This window comes from Branchiostoma lanceolatum, chromosome 1 (genome assembly GCF_035083965.1).
Source record: "Branchiostoma lanceolatum isolate klBraLanc5 chromosome 1, klBraLanc5.hap2, whole genome shotgun sequence".
In the NCBI taxonomy this organism is placed as follows: Eukaryota; Metazoa; Chordata; class Leptocardii; order Amphioxiformes; family Branchiostomatidae; genus Branchiostoma; species Branchiostoma lanceolatum.
Genome location: NC_089722.1, coordinates 38,121,473 through 38,148,759, shown reverse-complemented (window position 1 = coordinate 38,148,759; position 27,287 = coordinate 38,121,473). Strand labels below are relative to the sequence as shown.

The 27,287-nt window shown below is 43.2% G+C and overlaps 1 protein-coding gene across 2 annotated transcripts; it reads left to right on the top strand.

The window, feature by feature from the left end:
- The first annotated feature begins 435 nt into the window (after nt 1–435).
- Nucleotides 436–27,287, top strand: LOC136421897 (uncharacterized). 2 transcript variants are annotated; one of them, XM_066409480.1, is made up of 29 exons: nt 436–734; nt 3,591–3,735; nt 4,228–4,362; nt 4,817–4,984; nt 6,175–6,236; nt 7,263–7,360; nt 8,186–8,336; nt 9,228–9,340; nt 9,872–10,019; nt 10,165–10,247; nt 11,168–11,274; nt 11,432–11,627; nt 13,982–14,230; nt 14,691–14,786; nt 15,549–15,642; nt 15,981–16,118; nt 16,660–16,739; nt 17,035–17,119; nt 17,484–17,570; nt 18,885–18,973; nt 19,571–19,778; nt 20,061–20,207; nt 21,019–21,223; nt 21,680–21,931; nt 22,474–22,650; nt 23,112–23,273; nt 23,927–24,091; nt 24,652–24,816; nt 25,263–27,287. In XM_066409480.1, the coding sequence occupies exons 2-29, from the start codon at nt 3,600–3,602 to the stop codon at nt 25,442–25,444; spliced, it is 3,978 nt and encodes a 1,325-aa protein (XP_066265577.1). In that variant the 5' UTR covers nt 436–734; nt 3,591–3,599; the 3' UTR covers nt 25,445–27,287. The 2 variants fall into 2 exon arrangements, with proteins under 2 accessions (XP_066265577.1, XP_066265567.1); XM_066409470.1 differs by having other exon boundaries at nt 436–747.

Genomic DNA, 27,287 nt, shown 5'->3' with positions numbered 1-27,287 from the left:
TTTGTATTTGTGATAAAGTAGGATTTTTTCTTATATACATGGCAGCCAGCGAAAAAGATGACGGCCCTGGTTATGACCACGGATGACCCCAGATCGGGTGTTCCAGGGTGGCGTGTCAAACTGACACCAAAATACTTTAATAATGGAGAAATATCTGCAGACATTTGTTAGACGTGTTCGCCACAACGCCATTCTTTGTTCTCTGTTGTTGTCTTCTATGGTTGCTATGCATATGCAGTTCTAATTGCAGTGACACACGGGGCGTGCCGCTATTGGTCAGAAGTATAATATGAATAGGAGCTACTGTCCCCTTTTACTTAAAGCTTGTCTTGCCTTGTCTAATTTGTTTTGTATTGGACTATTTAAGAATTGTCTGCTCTTTATTTGCATATCAATTCATTGTTCGTGGTTATAAACCGGCTGTTCGACTACTCTTGCTCACAGTTTCTGACGAAAAGTAGTGGATGCGACTTGAAACGTCTGACCGTTTCCAAAATCATATCCAGTTGTTTGAGTAACTGTTTTTTTTGGCGTAAGGTCTCCTTTTGCTTTCCATCCTTCTTTAATATATACCCGCGGTTGCCATCGCACACCAGGTCCTGCCAGCGAGCCATATCGCAGTGGTTCCGGCATCGTTCTTCATTCTCTCAACTACCAGATTCTTACGTCTGACCAGCGGCGACTTTGTATTTAGCTGCCCAACAGACGCAAGTTTCGTCAGATCAGAGCACCAGGTACATACAAGAGGTTGGTGTCTGTATATCTTTCACAGTTTATAGTTATTATAACCGCTCTTCGACATAGAACACCGCCTTCTGTATCTGTATAGCCGGTTTAACAGTGCTTTAACGTAACACACCAGCTCTACGATAGTTTTAGTAAGAAATGTAGTTCACTAAATCTAGGGGCATGTCCCGGTGTGCGATGGTCCAAATCCTTCTGTCTGGAGTTGGTGATTCACTTCAAATCACCAGGATGGAGGCCTGGCGAACCTCCGTCTCGTATCAGCCACACGGTGATTTACACCATTCACCCGGATGGGAGAACTGGCGCATCCCCGTCTTGTATCAGCCAACGAAAGGGCATGTCACCCCGTAAAAAGGGCGGTATAACCCCGTCGTAGCGAAAGCTCGTCAACTGATGATGATGATGAATGAGAGAAAAGGGGGCGTTGTCAGACAATGGGGGAAAATTTCTCAAGACAACTAACATCCACACCTGTCGTCGTTTCAGTCCTATCGTTTCCTTATCAGTGTTCGAAATACTCACCTGCAGTCTGCCATTTGCAGGCAGATTTTCAAGATTGCAGAAGAAAAATTAAACAATCTTGCAGACTTTTTTAAAATGTTGTCTTTTACGAGGGCCGTGGTTGCGATTTTTGTTACAGGTTGTGTGATTTAATTCCGCAACAGACCACTTATTCCCCGCAAGGACATTATGTCCTTGTTTTTCCAAATCAGATAGCTACAGAACCAAGAGGTCCCGAGTTCGAATCCTGTCATGTCACCGGACTTTACAAGACTTTCCTCACTCCACCCAGGTGTAAATGGGTACCTGACGTGACTGAAAGATCACTGCCTGCTTACGTTTAGACCGGCTAATCAAATGACAAGGACCGAAGAAAATGCTTTCGTTCTCAAGAAGATCCAGACCAGGGCCAGATGAAATTCACCCGTTTCTTCATAACGTTCTGATGCCGTTTTCGTTGTTTGGCCTCTCTATCGCCCTCATGGTTGGCGCAGAACCAAGAGGTCCTGGGTTCGAATCCAGGAATGCAGTGCCACATTGTCTTTGTCTCCCCTGACATGTCCTTGGGAAAGGCAACTTTCCTCACTCCACCCAGGTGTGGGGATGGGTATTTAGCCTAGGTTCGTCGATGAAGATTAGACATTTCTATTGGACTATCTGAAAATTGTCTTCTCTATATTTGCATATTAATTCATAGTTATGCGTGGTTATAAACATGTTGTTCGACTAATCTTGCTCACAGTCACTGACGAAAAGTAGTGAATGTTCATATCCAGTTGTTTGAGTAATCATATCCAGTTGTTTGAGTAACTGTTTTTTGGCTTATCTTAGGTTGATTAGGTAAAAGACATGTCGACAGTGGAAGAAGAGAAAATACCGTGCCCCAGACACAGTGGATACTTACCCACTACACCTATGGCCATAAAAAGACCATGGGACTACCTTTACCTTTTATGACCCTACTCCACACTCATCGTCATTCATATCGCTTCTGTTATTCATATCGAAATAACAATAGTAGATTGGTGGCCTAGTCGGCTTTCCAATATGAATAGTGCGCAAGAAATGCCAAGCGCAGATTTCTCTGTCAGATTGTTAAAAACGATTTAGCATAGTACACCAAAATCTCGTGATCACACAATAAATGTCTTTCTGCAACATTGTGCATTTTGATATTGGATGTTAAGTTTATTGCAAGTTCTTGCCCTTTCATCTTCCCACCGGCACGGCATCCTCGATCGCTCGATCGCTGCGACAATCCGTCAGGATGGGTCCGTCTTAGTCCACAACTATCCCACACCGGCGCGTCGCCCGTGCCTACATGCCATGTTTCGGGGCGGACCCAGGGCCGTGGAGCAACAACGATCATCTTCGCAGGGGGGCATCGAAGTAGTCCTGCGAGGCAGTCCGACAGGCTCACGCAGTATCTCAGAACGTTCCGGTGCCTTTTTTGTGCCATGCAGTCGAACCGCAGGTAGAACGCTTTATTTTCCTTTTTACGGCGTTTGACCCGGCGAACGCCGTCTTAGAGAAGGCTGCGCAGAACAGATGCGCATAGAGCTCGACTGCATGGTAGCGAGGCGCGTCCAAACTCTGTGTCTTAGAACGTTCTGATGTCGTTTTCGTGCCATGGTGGCAAGACGCGTCCGAACTCCGCGCTACAGAGGTAGTTTTTAGCATGATAACTCTTGACACGAGCTCCGGAAATTGACACACACACGGACAGCAAGTAATCAAGCACCACCGTCCTATGTTGAAGTTCTATTAAAGAACCACTGGTAAAAGAAACCCTGTCCTTCCACCGCCTTTTACTTCCCCAACCGAAGTCAGGTACCCGTTTTTTACACCTGGGTGACATGAGGATAGTCTTGCTAATTGCCTTTCGCATGGGCACAAGATCGGTGACATGACATAATTCGAAACCAGGACCTCTGGATTCTAGACCGAACACCTTTCCGTTACTCACACGACGTGAACTGTAGATTTAGGTGCGACGTAATACGTGCTATTTCTTTTACCGTTTAACGTATATATTTCATTTAGCCCTTTTTGGTAAGAATATGGTATAACAAGTTATGTTGGCGACTTACAGATACACATACACACAAATCCTGCTTACCGACGGAAAATGTCAGGGAAACCATTTTTGAACTTGACCTCCGTTTCCACAACTGCTACTCACCTATATATACCAAAAACCATGAAGATCCATTAAAAGTTTCTCAAGTTATGCTCTTGACATACATACAGACCCACCCAACAGATGGAGTAACCGAAAACATAATCTTCTCGGCGAAGATAAATATCACTGTCACTGTTATTGTCATCTATGTATGCATTAGTTCTCCACCATGAACTCGAAGCGGGCAGTGGGGATAGGCGTTCCCTTATTGCTGGTCCTGGCAGTCTCTGCGTATCTCATCGGGACTGCGCTAAGGAAGGACCCATTCTCCCAACCCGGGCACCGTGTCATCAAAAGGTCTTTGGGTAAGTGTTGGACTCGCAACGTATGGGGGTGTAGGGTTGACAACAGCCTTATATTGTAATGTTTTAAAAGTAACAAAATTGACAAATGTTAGCTGGAAATAACAATAGTAGATTGGCGGCCTAGTCGGCTTTCCAATATGAAGTGCCAAGAAATGCCAAGCGTGGATTTCTCTGTCAGATTGTAAAAACGATTTAGCATAGTACATCAAAATCTCGTGATCACACAAGAAAGGTCTGTCGGCAACATTGTGCATTTTGATATTGGATGTTAAGTTAATTGCAAGTTCTTGCCCGTAGGCTAATTGCAAATACATGAAATATGGAAGGACGGACAGACAATTGGTTGCAAAAAATTAAATTCTATCTTATAGGTAATAGATAATAAGGTATGAATACCGATATGTAAGAACGTTGTAATTCGTCGGTGAAGAAGAATGGAGAGCCTTTCTCTTCTGCTTGATGATGTTCCTTGAAACCCTCTCTGTGCTGAAGCATTGCCGGAAGATCTACAGGACGCCCTTCGAGCTGCAGCTGCTGAAAACCCGACTGATTACGTCAAGAACCCGGCCATGGCCAAGGACAAGCGCTTTCTGCCGGCCATCGCCAATCTTGCAGGAAAGCTCTTTGGTAAGTCCTCCAACCATAATTTCTATTAACTTATGGTATTATACCTTCTAATGGCTCAGAAACTATTTTCCACAATGGTCTCACAATTGGAAATTCCACAGGCTGACAGAGTGACGAAGGTCGACTCGAGCTCGGACATGTTGTAAGGGATTGCATTCGTCATTTCGGATCATGCGGCAACGTTAAGCCGATGGCCCTGTGTATGAGGGAGCATCGGGCGTAAGCCTCATGCGTCATACCTCACACAAACTGCACGTAAAAAAACCCAACACACTTATCGAGAAGAGTAAGGGTGTCACCCGGTGTGCTTGGCCAAAAACGCGAGCAGTGGCGAAGCCGCATTGCACTACCACTAGCTACTTGAAAAAGCATCATGCTTCACCTCCATTGAGGATGCTTGCTTTACTTACTTTTTCCATTGATGTTTCTCCTATTTTGTTTTACCCGTGTACAGGATCAGGAAAAGACGTATCAAAACTGACGGACACGATAAAGCAACTGGGCAGTATGAAGAACATGGGACCGGACATCATGGCGCAGAGCGTGAAACAGGAGTCCGAGGTCACGGCAGAAGTGGAAAAGAAGGTGGCAGAACAGGCGGTCGAGAAGATATTCGGAGAAGGTGAGTACCGGCTGAAGTCCACCATTCACAGGCCCCTAAACTTTCAATGGTAAACATATAAGGAAAAGGCTGTCAAAAGTCACCTACCTGAAGTTTAGATCATGGAAAACTTACATTGGCAGCGTAGTCTGACCTCTAAAGTGTCAATCTAATGAGTTTCGCCGATTTTCCACCGACGCAAACTGGTGAAATTCTATCAAAACATGGCGAGATGACCTTTGACCCCCTCATAAGAAATGAGCACATCCAAACTACAACTATTTCAAAGTGTACCGGACACGTCAAACATGACCAAACCCTGTTTTTCTAACTAAATAAAATAGCCATAACCCTTACCTGTCAATTCCAGCTCAAAAACGCCAACGTTTCCAACAAAGAGGCCTCCTACAGCTACTTTTAACAAGGCTGTACAAGGCTATTTCTCTGCGCATGACTGTAATCGTGGCCTACCATGATGGAGCAGCTGGTGTATCCATGGAGCTTTGGTTTATGTTTGGTTTATTGCGATACCCTTTAGTCGAATTACGACTAATCTTCCAGGGTTCAACACAAATACATACAAACATGGATCGGTAGAGAAAGGTTAGCTTTTGGCTGTTAGTTTTCGGTTTAGTGAAACTGTAGGAGTAGGATAATCTAGTAGAGTATGTGTGGGTAGAATGGTTGAGAACAATGGAACTGAAAATGTTTTGAGGTTCATGACTGGCAAGTATTCTAAAAAAAGTACTGCATGATGGCGAACCTTTCTCTTACCGTGGCCGTTGGCCAACATAGATCTGCATGCATGTGTATAACAGGTGCGTCCAGCGCACATTTCAACAGCATTCTTCAGGCTCTATTCTGTACCACTTGGAGCTTACGAGTGTTCAAATCCGACATGTTGGCAAGAACTGGTAGGCAGTACTGCGCTACAGATAGAATCAGTGCACACTACTACCTTAAAAACTTCTCATGCATTTGAATCATCTGTAACTCCTCGAGTTGCTTCTGTACAATCGTGTAACTACATGATTTCAACCACATTGTTTTCTTTTCGTAACCGAACATTGTCATGCCAATATCTCCATCTCAGAACAAAGTTGTTTGTCCGTTTGCTCAAACAGATCTTTCCGACCGGGCATACTGGTGAGATACAGCCCACGTGTTATCAGTCTACTGATGTCATTCATATTACCTCACGTTTACTACAGTTGAACATGAAAAGAAAAATGAGGGAGGCGGTGGTGGAGGCTCATCAGAGGAGGAATTAAAGGTACACAGCTGCATTTTTGTTTTAAAATCTTATGACAAGCCATTCCACGGTAATCAAACTGCGCGTGCGTAGCGATATGCATTGCGCGTAATAGGTCAAAGGTGATTTTAGGCCCCCTAAGTTGCAAACAGTTCTGGTATTACGCCATGTCCATACGTGTTTTGTTTATGTCTCAGGGACCTTCAATTTATTACACACAATGCATATTGCCGTGCATGCGCAGTCTAAACCTGTAACCGAATAAGGTAGTTCACGGTTGCTACTACGCATGTGCAGTGTCAAAGGTGAAGGCCCCGGCTTGTAAACAGTTCTCGTCTCGACATTGTCTAGATTTGCATAACAACGCCCCAACGGGTTTTGTTTACGTCTCGGGGGCCTTCACCTTTGACACTGCACATGCGTAGTCGCAACCGTGAATGGGCTTATCATACCATGCTCAGCGAACATAGAAGCACAGTCTTGAGAGTCTTGATTAGAGTTTGATTGAAGCAAGTATGAAGTAACTTAGTAAGGCATTATTTTATTTGCGCAAAGCGGAATGAATATTTAAAGCTAGTTCACAGTTGCTACTACGCATGTGCAGTGTCAAAGGTGAAGGCCACCGAGACGTAAACAAAACCCGTCTGGGTGTTGTTATATGCAAATCGAGACAATGTCGAGACGAGCACTGTTTACAAGCCAGGGGCCTTCACCTTTGACACTGCACATGCGTAGTAGCAACCATGAACTTGCTTATAGAGCAGGTAGGGTACTGAAAGGTTGTGTATTTGCCAATGGGTAAAATACTTCCAGGAATGTGTTATGAATGAACTGCCAGCCATGTAACAGTAAGTATGAGGTGAGGAATTGAGGAAAGTGGGGTGAACACATTAGGAAATGTCATCAAAGGTTGTGAATTTGACATTGAGTAAAATATTTTCGGATATTTGTGCTGCTGTCTTCAATTGAAACCCCTCTCTTCGCGTGTTTGTTTGTTTGCAAAGATCACGTGACACCAGTGCGATGATAGAAATGGTTGTTTTTCAGGCTGAAATAGACTTTGTTCCAGAAAAGGGAATGGTCCAGGATGACATGTTTGCTCCGCCGGGGATGGAGATGAAAATAGACGTGGAGAAAGATCCCGGGTAAGCGTTTGTTCCATTGCCCCCCCCCCCTCTCTGTTTGAAAACGTTCCTTCAGCATTCATGATTCATTCATACGCAGTCTGGCAACGTACATTTCTGTTGCACAGCTATACTAGTAGAGGATCTCATTGCATATCTCCGTATATCCTTTTTATTTTGAACACTAGTAATTCTATTACTACATCTATTTGAAGGCACGAAAGGCGTGCCCATCAGTGGGAAGAAAAATGACTCGGCCAAATACGGCCCCTTACAATAGATAAAGTATTACCTGGATGGACCATCGGTCCATTATAATTGAAGTTTTATTGCAAATTCCTGCCCGTAGGCTAATTACAATTGCATGTACATGTACATGTAACACGGAGTGGGTGGGCAGACAAATAATGAACAGTATATAGCATACTCTAGTCTTAACTACTGACGCTAAGTTCTAACTTATTGGGTTCGGCTTCTTTTTCCGAGACAGTGGAAAAAGTGGACAGTGGAAGACGAATGATCCCACTTTTTCTACAATATAATATGTGCCAGATGTTACTTTAGAAACGAACAGTGAGTCATGACGTCCCTGCAGCTCAATTGGTAGCGGCTTCGCAGTTGAGCCTCCTGTTTCCAATTAGTTGGATCCGGGAGACCCCGGATCGAATCCCGGGAAGGGTATCCTTGTTGGAGCTGCACCGTCTTTCGGAAGAGACGAAAAATGGGGGTCCCGTGTTCGAGGAGGTGCCTCGAGTGCTTTACAACAGCCTCCTTACTCACATGGGTACCTACTGGCTGAAATAATACAAGCTGGTGAATATGATATTATTACTGTTGCACCGACAGGAAGGACAGTGAACCCGACCAGAGCTCCCAACCAATGGCGTTCTCCTACCCGATGGGGATGGGCTCTGCTCTGATGAACGGCTGTTTCGGGACGGGGTACGTTGCTGGTGATCCGTGCTACAACATGAAGGACGCCATCCCAAACTGCTGGGTGAGTTTTGTACTATATTAAGTACCGTGTGGGTATTCAAATTAGCAGCGAGACTTACCGTGGTGCACGGTGAATTTTGCGGTGGAAGGACGGTGAGGTTTGCTGGCCTGTCATAAGTTCTCATGCCTGAATTCGTCCGTGTTTAGATGCCCAAAGAGTGCGGGCTAAAAAAATGATTCGGCCCAAAAGGCAGGTGTTTCAGTCGATCATAAATTGCTTTTGATCGATCCCACCTGGAATAAAAAGCATTTGAGATGAAAGCTTGTTCATGTCTGACAGGATAAGGCAGGAAAGTTTCGGCATCCAAGCGATTGTCGGACGCACACTCCATTTTGACCAAATTGCAGTTTTAAACGCCATTAAATATCGCTTCCCCTGGTTAGATTTTGGTGATATTTTTTTCATTGTCTTAAGAACTTGTGTGCTTGCAATAGAAGGCTTGAAAAACATATCCGGAAACTCTGTGTCTTTATTGGAATTACGGCCATGAAAGGTTTGTGTTTTAAACGTTATTTCCTATGGGATGGCCTAATTGCCGTGTGAGACCATAAGTGGTAATAGATTGTTCCTGTAGCATCTGCCTACTGGAGGGCAACAGGAGTACTACTTAGTCCTTGCTTGATTACATTTCATACCCGGTAAACCCCTTCATGAATCTACGTACTCATTTCCTCTGAGTGAAGCCAGTAAATTTGTGTCAAGTGCCTTGATTCTCAAGGGCACAACGTTAACTGGTATGTCAGCGGATTTGAACCAGGACCTCTGGGTCTTGGGCCAAACACACTGCCATTAAAGACCGCGACGCCTCGAAGCAACGATTAAGTAAAGAGTACTAAACGTTCAGAAAGGGTGGAGCGCATTGCCGAAACATAACTTTATATCGTCGCACAGAACATGATGGAGGGGTGTGGCTACATCGGGGTTGGTTTCGATGGTCGCGGGGACTACAGCAGCACGTCCCGACGGAAAACAGTCATCCAGCGGAACTGTAAGAACAGGGCCACGTGAGTGTCAAGGAAACGTTGTTGTGCCTATGTTCTGTTTTATGTAATCTTCCACTTAAAACTATACAAAATGTACATATACATGCACCCACACACAGACAGCCAAAACAGACATACACCTATTGTCTTTTGTCTATGTTCATTTGTTGTATAACCTTTTATAAAAAAAGGCAAAGTCAGAGATCCTCCCCGCACCTATGGTGCATAGGGCGGCACCCATCTCCGTTTCAGTAGCCCTTGGGCCACACAACTTTGTGCGAGTCACTACGGCAGGGGGCTTGTCCATTGGTAGTGGTGTGTGTTTAACTTCCATACTCCCAAATACTGAGTGCTAAGCAGAGAAAGCAGTATGTACCATTTTAGTGTCTTTGGTGTGACCCGGCCGGGGATCGAACTCACGACCTACCGTGTGCAAGGCAAACAGTCTACCCACTATGCAATTGCACCGGAAGCCTGTATATTAAAATAACAATGTAACAATACCTGTCTTCTTTCTTGCTAACGGAAATATTTTTTTTCACCGCACCACAGGTATCACGATGAAGATGTTCCAGACAACATGAACGTTCACGGCATCTTTGACACTGAAGTCGCCTCCTACGTCTTTGAGTCACGGTCGGCTTATCGCCATTCCCTTCAGATGAAGGCCGGAATGTCATTTTCCGGATTTGGTTTCCAGGTAAAGATTTGTTATAAATTAAAAATTCAAAAGGTTGACCTCAAATGAAACTGAAATGATGAACTGAAGAAATTGAAATGGGATTTCGAGTTTTTTTCTGTTACTGATTTTCTTGGCCGTTGATGAATATTTTTTCTCACGACAGGCTGCCGTTGATGCAGCATACGGGAAATCCTCATCCTCGTCCAAACAGTCGTTCATGTCCCTCATCCAAGCAAACGTGATAAGGTGAGTGCAATTTCCCATGTACTGAGTAGTGTTACAGGCTCAGTAACAGTACTCAGTACTGTTACAGTACTGTTATAGCACTGTTACAGTACTGTTACAGGCTCAGTAACAGTACTGCCTGTTACATTACAGTGCTGTAACAGTACTGTAACAGTACTGTGACGCATTGAGTCGCTAAAGACCTAATCTTCGTTCTGTGATTTCGTGTCGAGTAGATGAATTATGATGTTGAACCTCTCTCGAACATACATATCCGTTGCGTTGATAAGCTGCGAACCGCAGTAGCCTGTGTTGCAGAAGCTCTTGCTACATGTAAGAGGCCAATTCGGTCCCCTCACATTGTGCTTGTGGGCATATACTAGTCTCTACTTAGTCTCACTTAGTTAGTCTGCTCAGAGTAGCTGAAAAAGCTGCAGTCTGCTGGTCGCGCCCTAATTGATTTATGGCCTAAACGATCTCAACTCCAAAGCTACTGCCTTTGTTCAGGAAATGACCAGATTAATTTTATTGCCTTTCTTCTTGCCGACATATGACAGACTAACGGGTCCTGCAAGTGAAACCCTGGCATAGTTAGTCTGGCAGAGACTACTAACTGGAGACAACCATTCCGTTTGCCAGAACTATCAATAGAGCTTTTGTTTCTCACTACGAAGATCAATCATATAGGAGCTAGGGCTTCCCTGTCACTATGGAAACCAGTCACCACAGCCTCCAACACCATGTAACAGACAGCATCTGACAATGATTGGTCCATGTTAGCACATGATGTGAAATCAACAGGTTTAGGATGTTTCGAGTTCTGCTGACTTAGATGTGTTCGCCGTCAAGCTTCTAGTGGAAGGGCTATTAGTCTGTTTCAGTCCGTCTGGTAACCTCGGTTGATAAGAGAGTTTTACTCTTGGTTCCATTTCACCTCTTAGGTATGAAATCTTCCTGGATGAAATCTCGCCGGACACCCTGAGCCTGGCCTTCCTGCGGGACTTCCTGTCTCTTCCCAACAATTTCATCTTGGGGAAGGCAAAACTTCGTAAGTACTGGTAGCACGTGCACCTTTTTGTAGAATAGATCTGAAATATCTTACACGTTAAATTTGAGGGTAGATGATGTGTCGCTATGTTTCCACAATGTCATCAGTTCACATCATGAGCGGTAACTGTTCACTAACACAGTTTTGTTGTTTACAGAAAAGTTCATCATCCGCTATGGAACTCATTTCATCAAGTCAGCGAAGTTTGGTGGCTCCTTTAGGCTGTTCAAGACTCAACAGGCCTCCAAGAGTGAAAGTCTTGAGGACTTCTCCGTTCAGGCCCAGGCTTCTTATAATTCCCTTTTTTTCAACGCCGGAGGCCACTTTGGAATGGCGGGCTCCAGTGGATCCTCGTAAGGCAACCATTTTTTCTTCTTGTCATAAACTTGTGGGGGTGCATACATGGCATGTTGATTGTACTGTAGATGTCGTATTTCTTTCCCGTCACAACCAGTGGAAGATTAGCTCTTCACTGTGAGCTAAACTGGCTCGAGATCACGTTCACCTTGGTTGTAAATTTGTAATTTAAGGCATTATGGAGAACTTGTTTGGTTCATCAATAGTCTGTATAACGCAAACTCCAGCTGTCCGGGGGTTTCTCTCCCCTCCCCGCGGATGGATAGCCGTTACAGGCGGCGAGCGGACACGGGGCTTGGTTGAAACCAGGCTAGTTCATCAATAATCAAATATTACTTGAATTGTTAATGCCACCGGACATAAGCTACACCTCCAGCTAGATAATCAGTAGTAGCTCCTAACGTTTTTTTTTGCTTTTTGGCACACAAAAACAACTAATGCTTCGGTCACAATTGCGCCGGTGCCCGTCGGGGATGTAGTCCAGGCCGGGCTCTGACGTCCGGGGGGCACCGGCTGTCGTGGTCACAATTAAAAGTTTCCTAGACGCTGCCCTGCAGGGGTCCCGGGGTGCTCCGGCAGGCACTCGGTGGCATTTTTGTAAAATTTTGTCAACTTCATTGGTCGGTCTCTGGTAGGTACCCGTCAGTTGCTCTGACGGTGTCTTGTAGTGACCCCTGTGGGGTCCGACAGGGTACCGCGTGCTTATCTCACCCAGTTGGGGCAGTTGTAGGGTCCCTGCCGAATGCCCCGCGAACGACGGTCGGGCATCAGGCAGGCTCCTGGTGGGCACTCATCATATCTCGGGGGTATATAAAACTGCACTGGAGCTCAAAAAGATACACGATATACGAAGTTCACGTTTTAGTTATGCTCACCTGATCTGTAACGTCACACACTTGACCCGGTCTTACGAAGTACACACATTCAGTCGGTGCACTTGATCCGCATACGTATCATAACATAACAATGCTTTATTCTATAATTTTGGCTAACCAAGATATGTGTAAAGTACATGGTTTGTTTCAAATAAGTTACAAAAAAATTCTAAAACTACAAATTGCCTTATTTTCTGTAGTAAAAATAAAAGTTATGATATCAATAAGTCCAAAATGTTCCTAATACACAAGAGAAACAGACCAACATTTTGGGGGGTAATGATAGATGAAAAAATTACACTCAAAAGCCCAGTCTCTGCTATAAGGGAAAAGAATTGCTAAACCAATAGGTGTTATTGTGAAAAACAAATACATCATCCCTGAAAAGATTCTCACAACTGTATGCAACAGGCTTAAATACTCTTATTTAACGTACTGTAACATTGTTTGGGGGATGCGCCTGCCATACAACTCTACATCCTCATATAACTCTCCAAAAGAAATTCACAACGATAGCAACTGCTTCTGACTTTCTCTCACACATGGCTCCTCTATTTCAAAAATCCAAAATACTAGATATCCACGATATCAATAAATTACAAATCAATGTTTTCACAATAAATTTGCATTCCAAAATTTCCCCAATATATTTCATATTTTTCCCAAACCCTTGATCACACTTGTTCACAACTATTATACCAGGCAAAAAATCCATATTCTTCTATTCCGTACATCATTAGCAGAGTTCTCCAAGTGCAAATATGTCACAATATGGAACAGTCTTCAGACAAATATACAAACAAGCACTTTTTCTGACGTTTAAAAGTTATCTAGCTTTGATTTATACCATTATTTGATTATCATTGTCTATCGTTGTCATATTCCATGTATTACTTTTTTTTTATAAGTTATAATCGTGTTTGATAAGTATACACGAGGAGGGCCTAGTATGAGCTATATACGCGTTTTTCCTCCTCCTGAACCTGTTATTATCTATTGTTTATCGAATTATGTATCATAAATGTTCTTGTTGTGCAAATGAATAAACAAACAAACAAACAGACAAATTATTACCTGTCCCGGTGGACTGACGGCAACCGGAGGGGTACCTCGCGGTGTTCTCACGTTGAGGTCACGGCTTCGTTTTGGCCGCGGGGCCCGGGTAGAATTTAAGTCAGAACTAAATTTTTCTCGGGTCCCCGCCGGGCCCAAAAATAGCCCGGTAGCCGCAGGGTGCCCCAAGGGGCCACGTAGGGGTCACGCCCGGAAGTGCCAAAAACGGCCCGGGAACTACCCGGCGGTGCCCCTTTTTCCAATTGTGACCGTAGCCATAACCAGTGCCCTTGCTATTGTTGTGAACATTGATCAAAAGAGCATTACCGATTCAAGGAGCAAAATTGTTCTTACTTTTTCCAATCACTTGAAGGATGAATCGCTTGTGAATGTTAAAAAGACAAACGTCTCTCATCTTACAGCCAGTCTTCCAAGTCTTCCAGCACCCACGTGACAATGGAAGGAGGTGACCAGGAAGTTGCGTCCATCGTAGCTGACTTTTACTCAACCGGGTTCAAGGACACCTTCACCGAGTGGTTGAAGTCCATTCCCAAATTCCCCAAACCCATCGAGATGTTCATGGGCACCATGTCGGAGCTGCTGGACCTGAACTACAAACTTCTCTTCCCCTTCGACATCAAAGATGCTGCAGACGGCTGCTTCAGTGAAAAGTGAGTTTTAGCATATATAACAGGCGACACTTTAATTCCAGACTGACACCCTAATTCCGGACGACATTTACCATTAAGGCATAGTTTGAGTACTTGATGAAAGTTACGTAGGTATCATCGGTAGGTCCCCTGGGACTAGTTCAGTTTTTCAGAATTTTGCAGAATTCTGCAGAATTTTTTTCTTTCATTCTAGGCCGATTTGTTCTGTTTTGCTCAATAGTCCTATCAATACATTCTAATCATTTATATATATATTAAATTCCCAGTTTACTGCGAATTTGATGTTAAAACATTGGACTTGCATTGACTCGTGACAGTGATCTTTGTATTGTAAGACCAATTTTATCTTCATTGCATTGATGATGCAGGTACAAAATTTATTCTTATTTATAAGAAACTGAAGTAGGATCTTTTTATAGTGATAGGATTTCTTTTAAAAAAAATATTTCAAAAACCACAGCCTTAAGACCGAGGAGGGCACCGGAAGGAAGTACTATGAAGTCGCCAAGCTGGTGAACAACAGCAAAGGAGAGATGAAACCCGTGAACGAGAAACGGTAATCTTAAGTTAACAGTCGTAGAAGATGTTTACCCTGAATTGAGACGAACATGATACTTATAATTAGTGGTGTGGATCTAAACCCGAGTTTAGGTTTAGGTTCGGACTCGAGTCCAGAGGTTTAGGTTTAGGTCCGGACTTGAAAGTCCGGACCTGAACAATAATTTTGGAATATTTTTTCGTGTTACATGTAAAATTGCATATTGGCAGATATTTTACACGTAATTTGAAAACTATATATACGGAATTATATACAGTCAGTAATTAACACAAAAGTTCAGTTATAAACACAAAAACAGCAATGTTTTAATATTTTTCTAGTGCAAATTTCACGATTTAAGGAAGGTTTAAGATGGTTTAAAACAAAAAGGAGTGTATGAGTGAGAGAATTTTTTTTCAAGTCCGGACTTGTTTCCAGACGTTTAGGTTTTTTTGGACTTGAACCTAAACGTTTTACAAGTCCGGAACCGGTCCGGCCGGACCGATCCGCACCACTACTTATAGTTATTATGGATGATTATGCTTTCATATATTTTAGCTGTTAATGGTTTGTTTTGTTAGTTTTGTTAAATTTTGATTATGTATGATTTAAACCATTCATAAGTTTCTGGGGGGGGGGGGGGGGGTCACGAAAAGCCACATAGGTTTCTGCCCCTCCCCTCCCCTTACATATTTTTCTCCTGTATTATCATATTGTGTTTAATTGTTTGTTCGTATGCACAATAAACAATAAACAATGCCTCTATACCGGCCTGCACAGGTATTGTGACTTTACTTCGACAGACAAGTTTGAAGAATCCATGGACAAGAAACGCCTCGCGCTGGAAAGGGCTATCGCTGTCTACATGGAGGAGGTATAGTGAATAGCAGTTTTTAAAAGCCAGTGAAATGATAAAGTTCCTCTATTATTCACCTAAAAATCTGGTCTTTTCTGACGACATCTAGTATGTAATCTTTGAATGAATTGGTCATTTCGTAGTGTTCATTGATTGATTGATTAGTTGATTGAATGATTGGTTGGTCGATCGAATGATTGGTTGGTTGGTTGATTAATTTATCAATCAATTGATTGCTTGATTGATTGATTAGTTGATTGAATGATTGGTTGGTTGGTTGGTCGATTGATTGATTGGTCGGTTGGTTGATTAATTGATGAATCGATTGATTGATTGATTCATTGATACTTCAACAGGGACCAGTCCCCACCACAGACTTCCACTTGGAGGGGGGCAGTCCCGGTTGTGAGACAAAAGCCCTGAAGATAAAAGGGGGCCCTGCCGGGTCTACCCACCCCACATGGCTGGAGCTCATCAATGGAGACACTTACAAGGTACGGGAGAACTCTACAATCAGTACCAATACCTCACTTAAACTTTTGTTTCTTCATCAAACGCAACTTCACTGTGGTATACTGAATATCAAACACTTTTCGTGCCAAATGTGTCAGTTTCTAAGTGGGGTCATGTGGCGCAATGGCAGAGCGTTCGGCTCAGAACCAAGAGGTCCCGAGTTCGAATCCTGTCAAGTCACCGATCTTGTGCTCTCGGGAAAGGCACTTTATACGACTTTCCTCACTCCACCCAGGTGTAAATGGGTACCTGACTTGGTTGACGGTTGGGGAAAGTCGTATTGAGGTCACCTGCTGGCGCCGAATGGCAGCCACTAGGCCCTTGCGACACTTCCACACAATGCAAGTGTGGATAAGATATGTATATGTTGTGTATAATTTATGTGAAACCTGTAAACCCTGCATCAATTCAGCGCTAGACACGCTGCCATTGCGGGTAATTTCTGAACAATAAAAACCATTATTATTATAAGGTTACTGCACGAAGGTCTTCATATCCCTAACATACCTATCATATCTACAGGTCATCTTTGATCTCCCTGAAAACATCAACTACAACCTTCAAAAGAACACAGAGGTGGTCCTAGTTTATGCAGAAAACAGGTACTGTATTGCAACTAAAAATAACGGCATGAGAGGCATTTAAGCAGTTGTGTACAAGAGAATTCTATATTAGCCTGTGTTTATCTGACCAACACTAGCAAAACCCTAGCCTTTTTCTGGTCAACCGCTCAGGCAAAGGACATGAAATTTTCTTCCTAGGTCTGAGTGCAATATACAAGTAGGTGTGTTACGATTGTGATCATAAGTTGCAGAAAGTCTATGGCACCCATGCCTATGGGAGCAAATAGCTATGGGAGCAACAAACAGCCCTTTGATAGGTCTTTTGCTCAAACAGATGGACCTGTTACGCGCCTGGGACCGAGGTCCACATGTACAACAGCCGCAGTAATGGTGGAAGTGGCGATACCAGCCTCAAAAAGGTATTACTGAATACTTCAAATACTTATTCCATTATTATATGGTGTGTAATGTGGAAAGCATCAAGAAATATAATGTAGAGTTAAGTATTCATACACAGAATACCAATCTAAAGGGAATTGTTTTTGTCTTAACTGAATCAAAATCTTAAGAGGCAAAAATGTTGAATTTTACATATATGTATATATATATATATAGAAAGAGGGGAGAGGGGGAGGGAGAGATAGACATATATAGCTAATTGATAGACATCTAGTGCAAATGATATATTTGATTATTTTTACTTCTGGCTCTATCCATTACAATGCAATTATGGATGAAGTACAACATAATAAACAATGTGTTTAATTGTTATCCCACGCCCAGGTCTCCTGCTTTGGTTTTGTAATGACGTACGAAGAGGCAACCGGGAAGTTCGTTGTGACCGATAAAGATCAAGAAGCCTCCAAAAAGGTACCCACTTCCGGTTTATACTTGATTCTCATCACAGTTTGTTCGTTTGTTTGTATTGCATACCCGGTAAACCGCATCAAGGCGTAACACACCAGGTTTGTACTGAAGAGTACAAGCTGTATATCCGGACATATTTATATGATCCACTCACACAGGGAAGGGCCCCTACTCTTTTCGATAAGTGTGGTGGGTTCTTTTACGTGTTCGAGGTGTGGCTCCATTTAACGTCCTAGATTAGCTAAGTACTCATTTTGACCTGAGTGAAGTGAGGAAAGTCATGTTAAGTGCCTTTCCCAAAGGCCCACTGTGCCACCGCGACGCCACGGTGATTACGTACTTTGCTGTGGTAAAATAGTAATAAAACAGCGAGCAGATTATTATTGGAATGAGCAGAGCACTTTGGACTAATGCTTCCGACCGTTTACAGCTTAAAGGTAACGTTACATATCCAATATTTTGTGAAACACTTCTCTGATACACAACGGATCATAATGAATAGTACTAGTGGGTCTTCACGCTCCGTTGAAAACAAAAAATCTCAAGATTTATTCTGAAAATCTCAAGATTTTTTTAATGAATCTTAAGAATTTTGGAAACAATCTTGAGATTTTTTGAGACAATCGTGAGATTTAATGAGACAATCTTGAGATCTCTAAAAAGGTCTCAAGATTTCTCCAGATTCTGAGATTTTTTAAAAGCATCTCGAGAAGCAATGAAAAAATCTTGAGATGCTTTGAAACCATCACTATCTTGGAAAAAACTTGAGACATTTTCGAAGATCTCAAGATTGTCTCATAAAATCTCAAGATTTTCTCATAGAATCTCAAGATTGTCTCATAAAATGCCTTAGGTTGGGTAGCCAACATGAACTTGTTGATGAATCTGCTACATACTAAATGTACCATACTCTTTTGTTAATTCCTCCGGGTGTCATCTAGCCTGAGTACCAACCTCCGTAGTGACCGCTGGCTCAAAAGAATTCGCTTGCTAACCACGGAGTCTGACCCTGCGCGTATCCGTAACGGCTGTCTCATTATCACGTAATGAGGGGAATTCGAGCTGCGTTCGGTGCCATTTTTCGTTCCAAGGTGTCTCTATTGCCCTGTTCGGGTCCAGTTTAGCAAGCGAATTCTTTTGAGCCAGCGGTCACTACGGAGGTTGGTACTCAGGCTAGGTGTCATCAGATCACCACAATCATTAAAAAACGGTGGACATAAGGAAAATCACTTATGCAATAAAATTCAAAAGATTGAGTGGAGTCCAATACTTTGATAGTTATGGTTGTTTTGCTAAACATTGCTGTTCTCTTGCCAGGTTTTGGGGAAGCTGCCTCTCGACTTCATCGGCTGGAGAGTTGCCAGAGCTGAATACCGCAGTCCATTAGAGCACGCACAGAAAACAAGGTAAAAATTGGATAAAACTCTTTAGATACGTTAACATCATATAGCCTCCTTATCAGACTCTACGACTCGGGCTTTTTCGGAAATCATGTGTTGTTTCATGTGTTATGTCCCCAAAAAGCGTGACTCGTAGAGCCTGCAAAAGAGGCTACAAATCATAGGTAGATTAGAACGTTTTCAGCAAATATTTTGTAAGGTCTTTAAAGTGGTAATTGCTGTCAATTGTAGAGACCGATACGGACGCGGTAGTATTTGGGACACGAAAATAGTTTGGCCAGAAAACGCATCATCACCCTATATATAAAATCGTTCTTCAATTGTAAATTGTTAAGCCCCTCTCTCACTGGACCCGGCGCGGCACGCTGGCGGTGTTGCTGCGTCCTAAACAGCATTTTTGTTACCCATGACTTTATAATAGGTATATCGACATGCAAATCGTACAAGTATGACCAAAAAGACAATAAAACACACAAAGCTTAAAAAGATTGGTGTGTTTTGATTTTTTTGTCAATGAAATTCGTTGTGAGAGGGGGGTTTATGTTGCTAAAATGTATGTGAAATTTTCTAACATTAGCAATTCTGCTCTGTTGTTCCAACCAGTGGTGCTTTAGCCAGTATCGTCGAGGCACCATGCACCGTAAAGTGGTCCAACTCTTACCAGATCAAGCCCGCTGAGGAGGGAGGCAAGTGTCTGTACTTCGTGGCGGCGTCTGCAGGCGACATCTTTGTCGTGTTCTCTGCCATTCCGAGGGACAAAACCACCTGGTACCACCTCCAGATCAGCTATCAAGGCGTCACACTCTACAAGGTAACGAGCTTTCCCAGTACAATCAAACTATCCTGTCAAGCAAAACCAGTGGCTTGAAAATGAGGCTTTTTTGCTCTCCCATGGCGCAATGATCTCAAATTTTCTTGATTCCAGAAAGTAGTACAAAATGAGGCTTTTTTGCTCTCACATGGCGCAGTGATCTCAGATTTTCTTGATTCCAGAAAGTGGTAAAAAATTACTCAGACCCTCGTCGTCAACTTGTCGGTAACATACATAGTAACCAGAATCCCATGTTTTAACTGTGTAACATGCCTTCCCCAGGGAATGAAGCTTGTGAAGTACGAGGGTGCAAAGAGCGCGCGAAGTCTCGGGGACCCAAAGCTGTTCCAGCCTTACTTCATCTGCCTGGAAGAGGACATGAACAAAGGGCGAACCTACATCAAATATGGCATCGGCTCGGACACTTCCGTAAGTGAAATGTCTGAATATACTTCCAGATTCACATTTGCATCTGTACAACCACATTCAGCGTAACACACCTATCCAGCTTCTGTATCATTCTGTATAGTCGGTATAAGCACCATTTGATGTATTATAACACACCAGCTTCTGTATCTGTATCTGTGTATCTGCATAGCCGGTATAACCACCATTCGGCGTAATACACCAGCTTTTGTATCTGTATCTGTATAGCCAGTACACCCACCCTTCGTCATAACATATCAGCTTCTGTATCTGTATCTGTATAGCTGGTATAACCAGCATTAGGCGTAACATACCAGCTGCTGTATCTGTATAGCCGGCATAACCACCATTCGGCCAAACACACAGCTTCTGAATCTGTATATATAGCCGGTATAACATCCATTCGGCATAACACATCATCTTTGGTATCTATATCGCTGGTGTGACCACCCTTCGGCGCAACACACTAGCTTCTCATGCATAAGTATCTATATAGCCGGTATAACCGGTGTAGATTCGCAGGCACGAATCACACAGCTGGTTATAATCCACTTAACGACCTGTCACACCTAACATTTGCGCATCTATAGCTGCAAGCGCTGTTTAAAGCTATCTAGTGGGGATGCCCATACTTAACTTGGTGACAACGAATTGCGCTCCACGATAGTTTCTTCAATCCTGGTTTGATAACTCTGGGACTTGAATGCATGACTATTTCGTATTTCTGTATGCATGCTTTACATGCCGATTCTGGTGTAACTGATTCTGTTCATGAAGATGTTAAATCTCTCTTGTAACGTTTTCTGGCCAACAGGAGAAAGGGCTTGTCTACATGGTCTACAACGATGCGAGTCCGCCATTGGGCATCCGTTTCTACTCATTTGGCAGCGGAGAAAAAGACGTGGAGATCATGGACGCCCGAGTCATCGAGGGAGGGGCAACAGGGGAGATGGTGTGTTCTGGAGGAACTGTCTTGAAGGATGGCAAGTGTGTGGAAGACTGCCATCCCGAGTGCAACGGTGAGGGTTTCCAGGAGTCTTACGTAATCATGACACAATTTGAATGATGTCTCAAAAACAGGGAACAACAAGCTGTTAGGGGCCCCAAACACTTCGTCATTACATCACAAGCTATCTGCCACCCAAAAGTCAAGACCATAGCAGGTCTAGGTCAAAAGATACAAAAACAGATTTAGTTCTGCTGCAGTACCAAGGTCACATACCAGAGGGCCCAAAATCGACCTTGAATTTCGGCTTTACAACACCCGCCCACATATCAACAAGTATCATCGTAATCCATCAAGAGGTTCTTGAATTATGCTGACTAAAGTAGTGCGGAAACACACACACACAGACACACACAGACACACATACTCGGACACACCCAAAACTATATCTCCATTTTTCAGGGAGGTAATCAGTGCTTTGTGGAGAGAGTGCAGCGCTTTGATTTGTATCTTTTCTTCACGAATGCAGGATGCATCCCAATGTCTACTGGATCGAAGCTGGACACAGAGTGCCGCATGTGCCAGAATCTTGCCATGTCCATTCCTGGTGGGAGGGTCCGATGCGTCGCCGCATGCCCGGCAGGTTACAAAGCAGATGCAAAAAGTGGTACATGCGTATGTGAGAAATTTGGCGTCCTCAAAGATGATGGGAGTACAAAATGCGTCCAATGGTGCCCAGTGGGTTCAAAACTGGCCTCCGACCAAAGAACTTGTGTCAAAGGTACGTATTCCTTATACAGGGGTTGTATTTCAAATCGCACATATGATTGTGTATTTAGATAATTGGTGTTAATAGATACATGTCGTGAGGATCTACTCATATCCCACTCCTATATCAGCCTACAATGTCTTTATACTTCATTCCAAAAGCAAGAATTATCCATACATGATAACTATATTGTAACTCGTATACTGTTATCGATGAATTGATGAAGGTTGGAAATACAGTAGAAGACACTTACGTCAGTGACTAAGGAAAGATCTGGGAGAACTAGGTTTTATACCAAACCTATACCTGAATAGATATGTCAATGAAAAAGTCACTGCATTAGGAAAGATGCTTTCTGAAACGTCTGTTTCAAAATTGTATCCAGTTGGTTGAGGAACTTTTTTTTTGCGTATGTTATCGATAATGTTTTGTAGTTATAATTGTTGGGTAGATTAGACGTGTAGTATTGTTGATTTACTGCAATATATTGTACCATGTGCGATTGTCAAGCAATAAAGTTCATACATTCATTCATTCACTTATTTTCTTCATAGACGACCTTCCACCAGCGAAGTGGCGAAGGAGTGACCTTCGCTGTGGAAAGAGCTTCCCGGCTAGTTTAGCAAACCCCGGCCAATGCAACCCGAACGGACCTGCGCCCTGCTGTTCCAGTGGTGGATGGTGCGGGAACACGGCTGCCCACTGCACCTGTACTGGCTGTGTGGACTATCGTGAGTGTACATTATGTACCTCTGATAGCCTGGTCCCTGTCTCTGGGGGTCGGCTTAGGGGTTTTTACCGGGCCCAGTTTGCTTTATTGAACCGTTTCTGATAGCCTTCCTACCGCTACTACTACTTCTGCTTGCCACGTCGGTGGCGACGTAATCTAATCCAAGGCCGTAAAGAACACCCGGCCCCGAGCGGACAAGCTGTCTGAGCGGGCGGGGGTTACTCCCAGTGCCGTAGAGATATCAAGGAGCCCCCGATGGTATGGATTCCAGGCTATGCCTCTGACTACGAATGTGTGAAGTCTTGGAACTCTAGTTGGGTTTGATGAGTAATGAAGTCTGTCTGTATAGGAGGTAGAGGATACTTGTAGTACTGTTGTAATAATGTAGTACAATGAATGCTAGAATTTAGAAAGTGAAGTTACCAACGCAGGATTCTAATGAAATGCTTGTTTTGTTCAAAGGTCCAAAGTGGAGGAGTGACCTACGCTGTGGAAAGAGCTACCCGGCACCCGGAGCCAACCCCGGACAGTGTGACCCTAATGGAGATAGCCCCTGTTGTTCCAGTGGTGGATGGTGCGGGAAAACGGCTGGCCACTGCACCTGTAATGGCTGTGTGGACTATCGTAAGTGTCCATTCCATGAAGAGGCAAAAGTAGTATTTATCTAGTACCTATTTCATCTTAAGACAGATGGGTTGCCCCTTCAAGTTATAAAACTTGATTTCTAACCCGGCCCAGTGCGTGTTTATACATATAGAATACAACACGGGGTATGCTGTATCACCTGAGGTACCAGCCCGACTGCGGGTAGGATCCGCCGTAGGTCGGAGGGCGATCCGACCCGCGGGAGGGCTGGGACCGATCGAGGGTGATATGGAATACAACGTGTTGTATGGCCGTAGGTCAGAGGGCGATCCGACCCGCGGCAGGGCTGGGACCGAGGGTGATATGGAATACAACGTGTTGTATGGCCGTAGGTCAGAGGGCGATCCGACCCGCGGCAGGGCTGGGACCGAGGGTGATACGGAATACAACGTGTTGTATTTTATTTATGTCATGCCCACCCGAAAAAAAAACACGCTTCAATGCGGAAAGCGCCAAAAGTTGAGGGAGTTTGGTGTCCTCGAACAAAAAAAACTGTAACAACATTGATTCTAACCTCCGAATCCGGTATTCGAATTTTCGACAGCGGCGCATGTAGTACAATGAATGCTAGAATTTAGAAAGTGAACGGTTATCGATGCAGGATTCTAATGAAATGCTTGTTTTGTTTAAAGGTCCAAAAAAGTGGAGGAGTGACCTACGCTGTGGAAAGAGCTACCCGGCACCTGGAGCCAACCCCGGACAGTGTGACCCTAATGGAGATAGCCCCTGTTGTTCCAGCAGTGGATGGTGCGGGAAAACGGCTGGCCACTGCACCTGTACTGGCTGTGTGGACTATAGTAAGTTCTATAAGTAAGGACTATCCATGAAAAGGCAAAAGTAGTATTTATCTACTTATTTCATCTCAAGATAAATACGTTGCCCCTTCAAGTTATAAAACTTGATTTCCAACCCGTCCCAGTGCATGTATATACAGGACAATACATGCTACAATTTGTCGGGAAAAGACACAAGTGAACGACATTCAGTGAAACAAATAAGATCCTATTTCAGTGAAATTCAAGAAACAAATAAAATCCTATTTATATTATAATCCAACTTTGTTGGCCTAATAGATGTTAAACGAGAAACCTTTATAATATGAGAAGCCTTCAGAAAGTAACGCCTTTTTTATCATAGTAGGCTCATTTTTTTTGTGTGAAATGAGTTGACATTTGGCACAAATGTAAAGAAACATCTCGTCTTGAGAATGAGATATCTCAATGTCTTGTGAACATTTGGACCAGCGACTGTGTTGATTTTGAAATGACCACACCCTCAATCATACAGGTGTAATCAAAAAAAAAATTAAAGCAATTGTCGACGCAGGATTCTAATGAAATGCTTGTTTTGTTCAAAGCTCCAAAAAAGTGGAGGAGTGACAACCGCTGTGGGAAGAGCTTCCCGGCACCTGGAGCCAACCCCGGACAGTGTGACCCCAAAGGACCTACCCCCTGTTGTTCCAGCAGTGGATGGTGCGGGAGCACGGCTGGCCACTGCACCTGTAATGGCTGTGTGAACTATGGTAAGTGTCCATTCTGTGCCTCTGACTGTGAATGAGGGCCTGCATGCTCCTTTTACGTAGAACGTAATCGGGCGTTTTAATATCACGTAGATCGTTGCCGACCACTCTATAATTAAGCGTAGAGCGTAGGGGGGGGGGGGGCTTTCTGAATTTAGCGTAGAGCGTAGGGAGGCTTTCTGAATTTAGCGTATTACGTAGCCGGCCCTCCGAATTTAGCGTAGAGCGTTGTCGGGACCCCCCCCCCCCCCATGCAGGCCCTCATGAATGTGTAGTCTTGGATCTCTAGTTGGGTTGGATGAGCAATGAGGTCTGTATAGGTGGGAGAGGATACTTGTACATGTAGTAACTGTAAGTTGTTACAGTAGTAATGTAGTACTACGAATGCTAACATTTAGAAAGTGAAGTTATCAACGCAGGATTCTGATGAAATGCTTTTTTGTTCAAAGGTCCAAAAATGTGGAGGAGTGACAACCGCTGCGGAAATGGCTACCCGGCACCCGGAGCCAAGACCGGCCAGTGTGACCCCAAAGGACCTACCCCCTGTTGTTCCAGCAGTGGATGGTGTGGGAACACGGCTGGCCACTGCACCTGTAGTGGCTGTGTGGACTACAGGAGGATCTACGGCTAGATCACTGAAAGTCGTTAACGGTGACGTTCTACGTCAAAAAACAGTTACTCATTGACAAGCAAATGGATATGGTTTTGGATATAGTTTCGGAAATATTCTCTATCTGAAAATTCTCCAAAAGTTGCTTGAGTAACGGTTTTATGGCGTATCTTATTACCTGGATGTCTCACCGTAATCGTGGCGACGCTTTTGTTTCTTCACAACTTTTCATGTCATTTACTCGTGTGATCGTACTGGTCTTAACACCAACTCTCATAACTTTACTCCGGGTACCCTAAAATCACGATGATATATACATCAGTCTCAGACATCCCTGAGATATGCACACTTCAGATATCCAGGTATTTAAAGGCACCCAGAGCATTTTATGAGGCTTGAAAACTGGAAATATTATAGTTGCTGTAATCTTTATGAAATTGACATTTAATGCTACTGTTTACCACATTTGCGTGTGGATTTCTCATCAAAAGTGCTCAAAAGCGGCACAAAGATAAGCTACGTGGTGATCTTGTAGTTTCACGCGCCTAGTGTAAATAGACCGATGTTATAGCCCCGCACATCTCCGTCGAAACGTAGAAATGCAAAATTAAATCATAGAGATGCAAATATTTGACGGACATGCAGTCACTCTCTCATGGTCGAACCGCTAATTGTGATGGACAGTCAGGATCAGTCTATTTGGGCTTGGATTTTCTATCAGTTCTCACCACACAACGACATCGTATCTTTGCTCCTTTAATGTCGATATGTAATGGTATAATGTTTTTGAAACTTACCATGTGTAGAAATGACTAGAAATTGGAGTTTTTTTATCCAAGTTTCAAGCCTCATAAAATGCTCTGGATGCCTTTAAGACATTGTTGAGAAGGCATTTTTTATAATGTGCAGCAGTCCTCTTCGAATACCCTACAGAATTGATGTTACCACAATTATGTAACAAACCACCTCAATAAACATTTCAACTGACAATGCTCTTCCGTCATGCCTAGAATCCAACCCTTACAGCAGTGGCATCGTGTGACGCAATCGGTAGGGTGTTTCGCCCAGAACCGACAGGTCCCGGGTTCGAAACCCCGAATTGCCCCGATGTTGTGCCCTTGGGAAAGGCACTAAACACGACTTTCCTCACTCCACCCAGGTGTAAATGGTCACCTGCTGGCGCCGAATGGCAGCTGCCTAGACCCTATTATTATTATTATTATTATTATTATTATTATTATTATTATTATTATTATTATTATTATTATTATTATTATTATTATTATTATTATTATTATTATTATTATTATTATTATTATTATTATTATTATTATTATTATTATTATTATTATTATTATTATTATTATAAAAGCAAGCAATTAGCTTAAAGTAAAACCAATGTTTTCACAAAGGAGGCAACCACCTTGTTGTGCTTATCAACATATCATACATTCACTGCAAGTAGAAAGAGTTCTGTAGTATCATGTATTGTCACTGATGGAGATATTTTGAATAAACAGATAAACACTGAACAAGTATTTCCTCAAGCTCCAACAAGCCCCAGGCGAAAATTACAGCAGGTTATAGAAACGGATTTGAAACATAAACTGAAATGAGTTTTACAGATATGAAAATTGTGCTTTTTTGTGTGTCACTGGCGTCTGTATTGGGTTTCATAACTTACTACAGTACTGAATATGACTATATTGGGCTCAATATTGTATTAAAAGACATGCTTTTATCCCTATGAATATTATTACAGCCTTTGGATGATATTATCAACAGATGTGTTAACGATCGGGTAGGTTTTTTGGAATCGTTTACATACGTTGGCAAATAAACTTGGTAATTTTGCAACTTTGTA